This window comes from Sciurus carolinensis, chromosome X (assembly GCF_902686445.1).
Source record: "Sciurus carolinensis chromosome X, mSciCar1.2, whole genome shotgun sequence".
Taxonomy (NCBI): domain Eukaryota; kingdom Metazoa; phylum Chordata; class Mammalia; order Rodentia; family Sciuridae; genus Sciurus; species Sciurus carolinensis.
The window spans coordinates 13,915,514-13,930,486 of NC_062232.1; the positions used below are offsets into that span (position 1 = coordinate 13,915,514).

A 14,973-nucleotide genomic window follows, 5' to 3' on the forward strand; every position below is an offset into this window, starting at 1 on the left:
GCTGTTTTTGGGTTGCCTAGATTTTCATGGATAGGTTCCATTTGTAATAGCAACTCTCCTCCTAAAGCAGTCTGGTAAACTCAGACCCTAGAAAAGAGCTTTAAACCCTTTAAGTAAACTAAAGCAATGCTTTTGGGGAAATAGCTATTAGAAAACCCTAGATGTGTAGAGTACAATTATATTCAAGTAAATAATACAATAGAACTTAGCACCATTTCAGCTATTGGATGTTGTGACACTAAGTAATCAAAGGTTAAATAATATTCACTATTTGTTTAAGAAGATACACAAGTCAGTAGTATATTTTAATATACTAAACTCAAAAAATGGATAAAATGTAACTTTTTGACATTTAGAGAGCTAAAGTATAATTTAATTACCTAGAAAATATATTTCTTGGGAGCGATTTATTTCCCAAGTGAGGTGTTACTCATCAACCATGTGCACTATATTAGGATTTATTAAGCCATTCATAGTCAAGATACACCCAGATTTCAAATTAGTATATACTGACTAAGTTGTTACTAAACTGATGTCTTTATTAGTGTAGGTTTATTCACTTGTGTTATGGATTTTTACTTGGATATCCATAATTCCTTATTTTCAGTTTTACTTTTTTCTAATGGCATTTTAAAATTTCTTAAATACACAAATGTACTTTGAATCATGAAACTGTTCAAAATTATTTGTGAAGTTTTCAAACATTATGTGTCCTCAGTTTTCAAGATAATCTCTCCCTTTGCTTTTCAGAGCTCCCTATGGGAAGTCTGTAGACATGTGGTCAGTGGGCTGTATTCTTGGGGAACTTAGTGATGGACAGCCCTTATTTCCTGGAGAAAGCGAAATTGACCAACTTTTCACTATTCAGAAGGTGCTAGGACCACTTCCATCTGAGCAGATGAAGCTCTTCTACAGTAATCCTCGTTTCCATGGGCTCCGGGTAAGAGGTTTTGCTAAAACCCCAAATAGAATCAATACAGCTGTATTTAACTCATTGTTCATTGCACAGTGGTATGCTAAGCTGTCCTTTGAAAACTGTTCCCTTTCCCATTCTAATGTTTATAATCCCCACTATCATATTTTATTTCCAGGTCTTATATAGTATTTGAATTTTTAAAAAATGATCAAAATTTGAAAGTGGGAGCTGCTCATATTGTTTCTAATTTATAAATTCTAATTTTTCAAGATCTTTTTTAGCACATGCATTATTTTACTCTAAACCTTGATTATCTTAGACTCTTTATCCAAAATATTAAGCATTCCTGAAAGATATAAAATATGTGAATGGCTGCTACTTACTTGAGCAAACATGTTTGTAGTGATTTGAGGAAGTCCATGCATACTTGCATCCTCCAGATTTAAATGTTTTTGTTCCAACAGATATTTCTTGTTCATTGACAGTGAAACATCAAATATTCTCTACAAACCCATGTGTTGTCTTAAGCAGCCTTTTCTAGACTTGCTAAATTTGTACAGAGCCTGTTTTTTGAGAATATGCCAAAAAGCATCTTAGAAAGTATGAACTTTCCCCATATAAGGAACACCTACTTTGCAGAGGCACTTCATTGGAGTGACTAGTGAGTTACAGTGACTATCTCTTCCATCTACCCAAAAAGTAACTTAAGTTTTCAAACACATTTTTGGGCCCACATGTCAATTGGCGGTCATTGTGGAATCTATAAAATAATCTTCCATCATTTACTTTCTTTCTCTTAAATGCATCATTTTCAAACCATATTATCTTGCCATTTGTAGAGCCCTTTTTTTCCCCTTTGACTTTCTGGACCTCAGTTAATTTCCCTTTGGAGAACACCACTGTTCACACTTGAGTGCCCAACACAACCCCAGCTCCTGCTGGGTTTCTCTTTTATCTCCTTCCTGCTTTCTCTCTCTCTCTCTCCCAAATGTGTCTGAGGTGCCACAGGCACGGTTTTTCCTTTTTTTGGGTGGCCGGGAGGGGGGGTACCAGGGATTGAACTCAGGGGCACTTGACCACTAAGCCACATCCCCAGCCCTATTTTGTATTTTTTATTTAGAGACAGGGTCTTACTGAGTTGCTTAGTGCCTCACTTTTGCTGAGGCTGACTTTGAACTCTCGAGCCTCCTGCCTTAGCCTCCCGAACTGCTGGGATTACAGGTGTGATCCCACTACACCTGACTAAATTTTCTCATTTTATTTTTGCTTTTGTAAGCCAAAAATTAGCCAAAGTATGCCATTAGTTAGGGTACAATTAGCACATATGGTTTACCAGATTAGTTCAACAATTATCAAACTTTTGTCATACTAGGTGTTGAAAACATGACAATAAATAAGACTTACCCTCAGTCTTGCAGTAAGGAAAATCTGTTGTATTCACAAATAAAGTTAGTCATATTGAATTTGAGTATGAAAATTAATCCATACTCCTTGCCATAGCCTGTGAGTCCTTGCCTGATCCATGTCCTCTGGATTCCTGACTTTGTCTTACACCTATCTTCAGTTCCTTCCTTCTCCAAATTCTCACTACTTTTCTGTTATTTGCCTTCCATAAGCATTCAGAGATTTTTCCAGTTTCATGAATTTGGGGACCTGTGGCTTCTTCTCTTAGGAAGGTTGTTCTTCCCTTGCATGGCATCTACTCATTCCATAAATCTCAACTCAAAGAATGCCTCCTCTCTCTGCCCACCCAATATTCTGTTCTCCACACCATCTCTCTCTTCCATAGCACCCTTCTTTTTTCTCTCATACCACTTATCACATTTTGAAATTATTCCATTTGTTGTTTTCTTGATAATCACCAATAATCTAGTTCTTTCCCACTAGCATAATAAGTTCTTCAGGGACAGAAACCATCTGTTATCATGGTATTTGCAGCATCTAACGCAGAAACAAGTAACATCTGGTGGGCACTCACTAAATATCTGAGTGATCAATGGATCAAATGAACGTGCCATCAGCACTCCAGCTCAGTTTTATTTCATTTCTCTCCATCCCCAATGCTTCTTTCACTGTTACCTGAATGATAGACAATTGGTTCTCAAACTAATCTCTTGAAATTTCTTCATTTAAGTCTTTTCACATTTCTCAAACCATACATTTACTTCTATCTCCCTTTTATTTAAAAACCTCTATAGGATTGCTGATAAAGTTGAAATTCTTTAGGGTAGCATTAAGGATCCTCCTAGCATCATCTCTACCCCGTCTCCGCCCCCTGTTCTTAGACTACCTTGAATTTCCCACCATTTTCTTGATATGTGGGTTCTGAAATGGCTCATTTCCATTTTTCTGGTGTTCCCAACACTTGCCTAGACTCCAACCAAATCTCTGTCCATGAAGCCCCTTCTAGACTATTCCAGGTTAAATAGTCTATATAATATATAGCAGATATGAATGGTACCTGGCCTTAATAAGCTAGAGAATTACTGAAATACTACTGAAATAATTAGGAAAGAATAAATATATAGTATACTACTGGGACTCATTACTTTATTGTACTGCTTTCTAATAGATTATGATTTAGATTGTGAAGCATGTCAAACATTCCAGGAAGTTAGAAATCATAGTTAAGGATTCATTAGAAAAGCTTTATGGAAGATTTGACACTTAAAGTAGATATAGAAGAATGAATACCATTTAGATTAGAGAGACCACACAAAGAGTGGTCTGTGGTCCTAATTGTTCACAGACCTCCTTGCTAAACAATATTACTTGTAAAGTGTTAAACAGCATTTGACAATGCTGCTTATAAATATTCTTCAGGGAAATTGCTGCTTCCATGGCACTTTGATTTTTATAAACCTTAAATGTTTACATTTTAGTCTGAAAGTGTTTGTGGTATTTCAACTAAATTAGTTCAGTCTCTTTAGAGGTTTAACAACATCCTTTGAGGGGAAAGTTTTCTTTTATGATATCCCTTGAGAACGTCTGCTATGGAGAGCTAAGCACAGAGAGCCTGTGAACTGTAATTGCTGTGAGCCCCGTATGGACTCACCGGTAACTAAAATCCAGTGTATGATGTGCAATCGGATCCATTTGCGTAGAGAATGGGAACTCTACAAGATGTTGCTCTAATTGTATGCATTATTTGGAAAACAATTGCCATCTCATAGCTTAGGGCCTAGGCTCTGGTGTTAAACTGTTAGAGTACAAAACCTGGCTTCACATTTATTACTTGAATGAACTCAACAACTTATTTTGTCATCCTGTGCTTCTGTTTCTTCATGTGTAAAGTGGTGATAACAGAATATCACCTGATAGGGTTGTTGTGAAGATGAAATTTTGAGTATAAAATACCCAGACCAGTGCCTAACATAGAGTCTCAGTAAAGAGGTACACTCATTGTATTGTATCTGCCAAGTGATTAAGAAAGGAAACAAACTACTGATTGGGATATAGTTTAAATTCTGTGCTTAAGTTTTGGCTGTCTGTTGAATCATCTCATTTTAGAATGGTAGATTTCATTTAAAACATATAATTTGTTTAAGTTAAAAGCTTGCTTGGTAATTTTATTATAATAGTTCTAATGCCTTTTGGCTTTTGGAATTAATTTTCTTATCAATGAAAGGTCATTTCTGACAAAAGGAGGGGATATCTGGTAGCATAATATAGACCTCAGAAGCAAAGTATTAATCAAAATGTACTGTGCTAGGCAAGGTGGCACATACCTGTAATCCCAGTGACTTGGGAGGCTGAGGCAGGAGGAGGATTGCAATTTCAAACAGCCTTAGCTACTTCTCGAGACCCTGTTTCAACATTAAGGTGGGAGGGGGCTAGGCATGTAACTTAGGTGTAAAAGCACACCTGGGTTTTAGCCCTGGTACCATAATCAATCAATCAGTCAATAAAATGTACTGGTACAGGGTCTTTTATCATGGCATGGCAGGTGTCTCTCTCTTTGGACTGATTTTTAATGTTCCAACAACATCAAAAGGAACTTCTGCTCCTCCATTAGGAAAAATGCCTCAGTTTAGAAAGAGTGTAGGTTTGGATCACAGGCCTGGGTGCAAATACTAGTTCTGTTGCTTGTTACTTATGTAACTTTCCTTGAACCAGTTATTTGAACTTTCTGATCATCATTTTCCTCATCTCTAAAGTAAGGATAATAATACCTAAAATGCCTCACATAGCATCACTTCCCTCAGAAATCAGTTTTAGGTTTTTGCCTGTGAGTCTGTTAAGTTCATGTTATTCTTTCCTTCTCTGTCTGGGAGGTGCTGTCCTACTTTTCTCTGTTCACTTTTTTTAATCCTTCAAAACATAGTTCAAATATTACCAATAGGTTCTTTCTTCTATAGCCACAAGCCACCTTGGTCTCTCTTTTTTCTGAGCTTCCCTTGGGATTTATGGTTGCACAGTGTAGCACTGATTGTTTTCCCAATCATACAATAGATTCCTCAAATGCCAGGTTTAGGTCTTACCCATATTCCACATCTCTTGCCCTACTGAGCAGACTGTGCAAATGATGTCATAATCACTCCTTGAATAGCCTGTTTGAATTTTACCACATAATTAGTTCTCCTGTCCACTTATTTAACATGTTTAGGTATTTCAGTACCTTGAAATGCTCTTATGTTGGCATAGAAGAAATATATATTAGAAGCAAACTAGACTTCATATTTGGAGGAAGCATATGGCTTTGGGCTCTGCCAGTTGTAATTCCCAGTGTTACATTTACTCAGATAGTGCCAAGTGTGAGTTAACACAGAAAAGGGTAGAACATCTAAATAAACTTGACCCCTCACCCTCATTTTATTAAAAAATGCATTTGTTAATCTAGGTGCCTATGGTTTGCCCCCTGCTTCAACTTACAAAAAAGGAGAATTGAAAACAGGTCATTTAAAAAAAGACACTTAAAGCAATTACACTGTGTGCCCGAATTCAGTTTCTGCTTCTGTGGCCTTTCAGGTTCTGGCCTCTTGCTTCCTTTTTCTCCTTTTTAAAACTTAGCTATTTTCAGGAATAAATGATACGTTCTTGTGAAAAAGCCAAAAATCTTACGTCATATCATATTGTCCCTCCTCTAGTTACCATCAATAATTAAGAATTGTATGTATAAGCAGACATATTCTGTGTAAACTATTTTAGAACTTAGAGAAGCAGATAAAAACTGTATAAATAGTTTCAGATTTTTATATCTTGGTCTATTTTACATGCCTAAAAGTATTGTCTGTCTAGATTTAAATATCATATTTCACTGTGAATTTTCCTATTGTTTAACATCCAGTCCTATTAATTCATACCTGAAATACATGGATACCAAAAGTAATATACAAATATGAATTTGCTTGGATTGGCACTAGTCTGTAACTTGACTGCTCCTTCCTGCCATGCTCACAAAAACATGCACACACGTCCTTTCCCATGTGCTGACATTCCTATTGCATTGTCCTTACAGTTTCCGGCTGTGAACCATCCTCAGTCATTGGAGAGAAGATACCTTGGAATTTTAAATAGTGTTTTACTTGACCTAATGAAGGTAGGAGGAATTAATATCTGTATGAAAATGTCTTTTGGTTTATGGATTCTCTTGTGTCTACAGGTGACCATAACCTGCTTTCATAAATTAAATGTTTTGTTAGTAGATGCATAATTGTGAATAATGGGGGACTATTTCATGTTAAAAGGCATGTAATTTGTTTAAAATTGCAACAGGATCTGGTATTATCATAGTTCATTCAGATAAGAGCATGAGATCCCTAACTTATTTTCCTAAGGGCAGAATAATAAAAATCTGTCAGCACTCAGAGCTGATCAGGCATAGGTTTTTAAACAAATGGTAAAACGAATGTTGAAGGAAAAGAGATTCTACAGTTTCTTTTACATGATATTTAAGGCATCTCTTTGTTTGTACAGATACAATCAATGAACCGATTGTCCTCTTCTGACTTGACTTCTTCTCTCCCACATAACTCATTCTTTCAGGCAATTTAGACATGTCAGAATGGCTGACTACTACTGTGGCCTGAGTGTTCCTGGTGCTAGCCCCTTGTCCAGAGCACTTCCTGCTCTGAACTACTAAAAACACCCTCAGATTTTTCCTACCAGGTTTTTCTTCCACAGTAGACAGTCAAACCCCTGAGCAAAAATTATTTTTCTTATTTTCCCAGCTTCTGATGCATCCAGCAAGCATATAAACAAGCATTGGTTGTATGATAGTAAACCTTGAAAAAACACTTGTTAATGGATGAGTTTTATTTTATGCCCATTCAGTCAACTGTCAAAATCAGTGGAGGCTACATTGTTCACAGAGCCTTTAAAAGACATATTTAGCACAGTTGGAAATTGCTGAACTGCATTCTTAGAACTTCACTGTGCTTTAAACTATGTTAATCTATGTTCCAGGGAACACAGTGTAAATAGGTGTGGGGGTGGAGGTGGAGGAGGGAGGTGTGGCATTTGGGAAAGGCCACATACCTTATAACCTTTCGTAGAGATTCAGTGTTCATTAACCTGTAAAAGCTTTCAGAATCTCTTGTAAAGAAGCATTTCTGGGGGGTTGGGGATATAGCTCAGTTGGTAGAGTGCTTGCATCGCAAGCACAAGGCCCTGGGTTCAAATCCCCAGCACCACAAAAAAATAAATAATAAATAAATAAATAAAGCATTTCTGTTTTCTGTTTCACTCAACATTTCCCAAATTTAATTAAATACTAAATACTGGGTTTTTTTAAAATAATGTTCTGAATACAGATTGAGAAATGCTGTTTAAAAAAAAAAACAACAGACTCCAACTTCTTTTAGTTTAATTAGGCATAAATTATCACTTACTTCAGTTGGGTTTTGTCAATATATTCTTTCACATAGTCAATATTTATTGATCAGGGCCTTAACTATTTGGTAACTTTTAAAATGTAAATAAAGCAAAAAAATGGAAGTAAACACAATTTCATGTTTTCTACCTTTTATCTATTTTTTAGTTAAAAATAATTGAACTTTTTTGTTAAGTCATTACCAAGTGTAATTATCAGTCATCAGTGTGGTACCTGAATAAAAATAAGTATTTATAAAAGGTAGCACAGACAGAAGTAGAACAATATCCCAAATCTTTATTCACTTCTACCAATTTGGAAGTGAAACATTCTAATTCCTATTTTTAAAATGTGTTTGCTTTCAAGTTTCTTGAACAGTAAATAGTTTGACTTAAATATACATTCAGAAGGTGCTCAGGTTATGTCTCCATCTCAGTTGATTTTTGTAATGTCAACATATTCTTATAGCCTTACCTAGATTGAGATATAGAAAAGTGTTAATACCCTAGAACCCTCCTTATGATCCCTCCTAGGCTTTATGCCTCTGTCCTGCTCTGCCCCTTCTATCACCAACCATTAATATTGCCTTATTATTATTGAATGTTACATAAATAGAATCATTCCTTTTGTCTTTTAGCTATTTTTGAAAATGAACTTGAAAAATTAAAAATACCAATTATCCTTTCCATTCCCAAAAGCTGTCTGGATAATTTTGTCCGAGGTAATAGAAGTACCTAAAATGGCCATCTCATCCTGCATCTGTTCATTTCAGCCATTTTTGTGGGAATATAAGTCATCAGAATTAATTCAAGCCCTTACCTATTTTAAGAATAAATACAATAATTATGTTGAATCTATTACAGTAAAAATGATGATGGTGGTGGTGGTGGTGATAATGGTGAGGATGATGTTTTCCCCCAAAACGCTGAATTTTAGAAACTATTAACTAGGTAAATTTCATATTTTTCTCATAAGACCTCATCCTTTCAATTAATTTGAAAATTAACAGCTGTATTCATAAATGTAAATGTAATTTTTATATGTACAGTAAATTCTACTTAACAATAAATAGCACTAATGCTAGTAGATATTTGGTTTCTGAAAGGTCATATGCACTTTGAATTTAAAAGACTATTCAAGGGCTGAATTTCCTTTGTTTTTAACTACTCTCTTAAATGGAGCCATTTTGATGTTAACTGTTGAATTGCCAGTGAGAGCAAAATCATTTTATATATCCCCACAGTTTTTGTTTCATAATAAGAAGGAATTGAGATGATTTCAGAGTTGTGTCTGAACCAATATGAATACAAATCCATTTTCATGTAATCAGTGACTTGGGTTTCAACAAATAGAATCTTTCAATCTAAAGTGATCATTTCAGTATATGGCAGGATCAGAAATCAAACTTTATGTGGTGCTAGGTTGAAGGCACTTGTCTGAAATTGAAGTCTGACTTTTTGGGAGCAAATTTCCTTTTGCTGTTTAATAGTGAGTCACAAAGAGATTAACTATGGGCAAAACCAATAAAAGTGAGCTCGAGATGGTTTTGTGAATGCTACAATTCACCCTGCTTCCTTCCTTTGAGGGAGAATGGCAAAGAGCAAATTTTAGTGTGCTCTATTGTATTGTATTAAGCTATGTAGGTTATGTTTCTTCAGCTGTTTGCTTAATTTGTAATTAAAAATTAATCTTAGTGATTCACTTTTAAAATCCTGTTCAGTTACTAAGCTAAATAAATAATATTTGGAAGAGCACTTTTAGTTGTAAAGAATCTAATATGTACAATATAAAACAAAGGGCCAATGCCTTAATGAACAAATAACACAAATAAACAAGGATAGATTTTGAAATAGAAAATTAAGAAACGTAATTAATAAACATGTAAAAGCATTCGGCCTCACTAGTAGTCAAAGATGAGTGTTAAAACCACTGCGAGATACTATCTTTTAAATATCTAATTTATTATTATTAAAAAAAATGAGGATGCCAAGAAATAGGTAGATCCCTACAATTGCAGAGAGGTATATAATTTTGAGACACCTTCCCAGGAGGTAATTTGACAATACACCAAAAAGAATCTTCAAAAGTTTGCATACTTAACAGTTCTATCTTCAGGAGTTCATCCTGTGAAAGATTTCACTTGTTTGTCACAGCATTAATTATAATAATGAAAAGCAACCACCATCTAAATGCCCAACAGTAGGAGCCTGGCTAACTAAATCATGGTATATCCATATCACAGATTTCTGTGTAGTCATTAAAAATGTGGCGTAAGGGCTGAGGATATAGTTCAGTGGTAGAGTACTTTCCTAGCATGCACAAGACCTGCAGTTCAGTTCCTAGAACTGCAAAAGAAAAAAGGCAAGGGGGCAAAGAAACATGTTATAAGATTATTCGTTGCCACATTGTTCATAATAAAACAAGGAGGTTGGGCACTGTGGCTGACGCCTGTAATGCCTGTAATCCCAGTGACTCGGGAGTCCAAGTCAGGAGGATTGCAAATTGAAGGCCACCCTCATAATTTAAAGAAACCCTGTCTCAAAATAAAAAGGACTGGGCATGTAGCCCAGGGGTAAAACTCCACTGGGTTCAATCTTCAGTTCAAAAAAGAAATTTTCTAAAAATAAAAATAACAAAACAAGGAAAACACACAAAAAGTACATCCATAGACTTAAAGCTCTTTACATATATGAATGAACCCTTAAGATTATGTGTCAAGGCTGAGTGTTGTGGCACATGCCTGTAATCCCAGCTACTCAGGAGGCTTAGGCAGGAGGATAGCAAGTTCTAGGTCAGCCTTGGCAACTTAGCAAAACCCTATCTCTAAATAAAAAATAAAAAAGGGCTGAGGATATAACTCAGTGGTAGAATGCCCCTGGATTCCATTTCCAGTACAGAAAAAAAAAAAAAAAAAGAAAGAAAAAAAAAAGATTGTCAAGTGCAAAGAGTGAAAAGAAAGTTAAGTACAAACAGTTATGAGTATGCTACAATTTGGGTAAAATAAAAGGAATAGAGATGTGTACAGCATATCCCTATGGAAGGCTGCACAAGAAACTGATGGCCTGTCTCCAAAAAGAGGAACTAAGTATTTGAGGAACAGGAAAAAAAAATGAAGAATGTGAATATATATGTACTAAAAAGATTTTTTTAAATGTTTAAATTATGTCATAAAAAGTGGTTTTGATGAGTAAGTTAAAAGGGTGGGATATAAAACTTTTGTGTATAATATGACCAAGATTTTCTAAAAAGAAAATATGTATATATGATACTCAAGAAAAGACTGGAACGATATCCACCCAGAGAACAATAATGGTGAGATTATGGGTGATTTAGAGAGTCTTCGTGTTTTTCTTGAACTGTGTTTGCTAGATATTTGGCATGTTCATGTATTTTCCTTTTCTTAAAAAAAAAAAAAAACACATAAAATTTTTATTAGAATTTAAATTTGTAATGTCCAATCCTGAACTTTATTTCCTAAGAATTTACTGAAGTTGGACCCGGCTGACAGATATTTGACAGAACAGTGTTTGAATCACCCTACATTTCAAACCCAGAGACTTTTGGATCGATCCCCTTCAAGGTCAGCCAAAAGGAAACCTTATCATGTGGAAAGCAGCACGTTGTCTAATAGGTAAATATTCCCTTTTAAGGAAATACAGATGCAGTGTTGGTCTTACAAGTAAGTGGAGGAGGTGGCTGCTAAAATTATGCACTTAGAGAAAAGAAGGAAAGCCCTCTGTATTCAAAAATATCTTCCTTATGCTTATTACATGATTCAGAACTATAATTAAAGATTTGTGTGGGTCTTAAAGTCTTTCTTATCTTTAACAAGCATATTATGGAAATCTATACATTCTCTGGGAAAGGTAGCATTGAGTTAGCAACTCGGGGGGTTTCCAGCCTCAATAGCTAGAAGATTCTGTATAAATAGCACCCAGGGGTAATACCTAGAGGAAGAAGGATGGGTTGGGGCACGAGGATTCCTGGAAGAAGAGGATGTCAAACATGGATGGGACCTTACCCTAGAATAATCTTTGCAACTGAACCAAGTAAACTGGCTCTTTAGAAGGTCTTGTGTTTTTGTTCCTGTCCTTTAATTTTTGAAAAATTAATTTTTCATGAAAATAAGTGTATGGAAATAGTAAAGTCAGTGATTAAAAGTGATGCTTTTTAAATACAATTTTTCAAACACACACACACACCCCTGGGATTAGATCAGTCAGTTTGTCTTTCCAGACCTGATATTTCCCAATTCTGCTGCATTTGAAGGAGGAGAAAGAGGGTAGGCAAAGTCTCCCTGTCTTCCTTCATCTTCCAGAACCTGATCTTAGCATCTAGGATTATTAGATTATAAAAGATATAGCTTCCTTCATTTACTACTAGAAATAGATGCCTAGCATGTGCAGGGCCCTGGGTTTGGTCCCCAGCACCACAAAGGGAGAAAACAATAATTTTTAATGTGAGGCTTTAGAAGAAAAAAAAAAAAAAGCTTCCCCCCAATTTTTCTTCCACATAGAGCATTTGTTTTTTATAGATTGGAATTTTGACAGCTCAAGATTTGGTACTTTAAGGTCTAGGAGGACAGTCATAAATTGGTGATAACCATTTGTCCTTTATTTGCTCTGCTTAAGTGCAATAGTGTGATTATATCTCAGAACTGTTTACTCTTCTTTAAATGACTGGTTTCAGTTATTGTTTCCCCTCACATCTTACAGACCATTCTTAGTTCGTTTGTTTGCTTCCATGCAATTTTAGTACGCTAAGTAAGGAATAGTAGTCATCATCTGGTTGCTCCATTGCATTTGACAGGTTCAGATTATTTCTGTGTCTCTGGGGTCACTCTCAATTCAGGTCCTTTTGTTTCCCTTCTACCTGAATTGTCTACAGTGTACATTTAAAATGAAAATTTCCCAATGATATAAAGTTCAGTAAACTGATGATAAATTCATGATTTGTGCCATAGACATTAGTAGTGTGACCACGCTTGGAGAGGGGGGGCCTGTGTTATTTGGCTTGTGGTGACTCACTTGAGAGAGTTCTTGGAGTTAACCTCAGTGGGGACCTGAGACTGTCCTTGGGAAACCTCTTTAAGGATCTCTGAAGTAAGATGTGTGGTGATAGTGTTACAGGAATGATGGAGTGCCAGCACCCCGATGGAGTAGGTTCCTGCTCAGAAGGTGTGATCCACCTGAGAAAATGAAAAGTCTTAATCAGTTAAAGATTAGAGACAAAATCAAAAGTTAGATTTAAAAAGCAGAGTGCCTGATGGGTCTTCCAGCCCTGATAGGAACTGGAACTGAACAACTAAAAAAGGCCCATGCTTCAGCATGTCCATGCTCCTCTCTCACTGGTTCTGCTTTGCCAGTCTTCCCCTAATATTGTAGCTTTGTGCCTTTAGTGTTTCCTTTTAAAACTTATTTTACATAAATATATTAACCATCCATCCATCCATCTGTCCTGCCAACCATTTAAGAGCAGTTTATATATAAAATCTCCTTATGTGGTTGGCAGTTTAACACAGATTTTTTACAGTTGTGTGTCAAAGAGATCTGTGGAATTTTCAAAGCTGTATTTCATTGTTATACTTTGGCAGAGCTCCAATTTGAAGATAATATGATGCCCTTTCTATATAGGAATTATGGTATGTACAAAGCTCAATGACTTCCAATTAATCCTGGGACTTGAACATTCAGAATAACAGTTTAGACTCTGTACATTTACAGAAAACCTAAAACTTTGACAAATGTTTCTGCATTAACTTTATAGCTTTCCTTTTCATGTTAGAAATTGTATCTTACGGCCGGGTGCAATGGTGCATGCCTGTAATCCCAGTGGTTCAGGAGGCTGAGACAGGAGGATCACGAGTTCAAATCCAGCTCAGCAAAAGTGTGATGCTAAGCAACTCAGTGAGATCCTGTCTCTAAATTTACAAATACTAAATAGGGCTGGGGCTGTGGCTCCATAGTTGAGTGCCCCTGAGTTCAATCCCTGGTACCCCTCCCCCCAAAAAAATGTTGCTGTGAATATGTATAAGATCTCATGTAGGATTGTGCTCAACATCAATAGCAGTGATTCTAGCAGTTCCAGAAGCTAATAGAAGCTCTAGCAGCTGTCTTCACTGTTCTCTGTCCCTTTCTGGTCCTTTTTTCGGACTGAGACATTTCCCAATATCTGCATGTGTTATCTTTCTGCCATTACTCTCTCTAGGCCTGAAGAAGAAGGAGAGAAAATAGGGTTCCAAGGCCCAGTGACAGCTGGAGCTTGGCAGGGAGAGCTACCCTGTAGAAGCTGTCATCTGGAGGGAGGGATACAACTAGGTTCTGAGTCAGGGCATCACTGCCAAGAAGGAGCAAGGAAGACCTCCCCTGGCCTCCTTCTCCTCTGGTCCTGTGATGCTTGAAACCATGCTAAGCCTTACTGGAAGGTCACCAACTCACAAGCATGGGGAACACTGTCTGGGTCCAGGACCAGCCAGAGTGGTGAAGAATGGATTGGGAATTGGATAAATAATAAATAACCAATACACTTAGATCTATTCATGAATGAGACTATCATTGTTGGGTTTTTTTAAAAGTCACTGAGATATTTTAGTTAGCAAGATGTATGTTGACAAACAACTAACGATTTTAAAACCTGACACCTTTAGGATACAGGGTCTGTCCTTTATGGATCTGCAGATAGATTTTATTGACATCATTTAACAGAAAGTAAAACTTAACTCTCCCATCTTCCTGATTTCTTTCTAGGTCTTAGATTTGCCATTTGTTCAACTCAAATTTAAGTGTCCTTATTTAAAGCTGTGATTCTTACTGGGAGAGATTAGTGAGTGCATTTAGGAGATGCACTTTCCATACTGTTACAGACTTGCTTAATGTAAGATTTTTTTTAATGCTCTCAGGTAGATTTCTGGTGGAGAATACCATCTGAAAAATATGATAGGAAAAGGGCCCTTACATTTGATGCCTGAACATGCAGATTCTTACAGGGAAAATTAGAAGGCACAGTTTCACAGGTTAGCATTCTGGATTTAAAAGGGGGGAGGCTTTTCTTCTGATTAGCATGTGATGGCAACAAAACTTTCCCAAATCAAACCATCTTTAGTAATAGTGATATTTACAACAGTTTCTGAATACATAGTAAAAAGGAAATTGTGTGACTCATTCATTTTGAAACATTCTAATCTATCACAAGCCCCTATCTAGTCCTTTAAAATAGTTACTTTAATAGATAAAACTGAATTTGCTAT

General features: G+C 36.2%; 1 protein-coding gene across 1 annotated transcript in view; it reads left to right on the plus strand.

Moving 5' to 3' along the window:
• The window catches only part of Cdkl5 (cyclin dependent kinase like 5), a 166,983-nt gene that overhangs the window by 127,753 nt on the left and 24,257 nt on the right, over positions 1–14,973 (plus strand). The window contains exons 9-11 of the mRNA XM_047535091.1: positions 751–940; positions 6,375–6,455; positions 11,207–11,358. Coding sequence (XP_047391047.1) covers positions 751–940; positions 6,375–6,455; positions 11,207–11,358 — 423 coding nt within the window. The remainder of the gene's footprint in view (positions 1–750; positions 941–6,374; positions 6,456–11,206; positions 11,359–14,973) is intronic.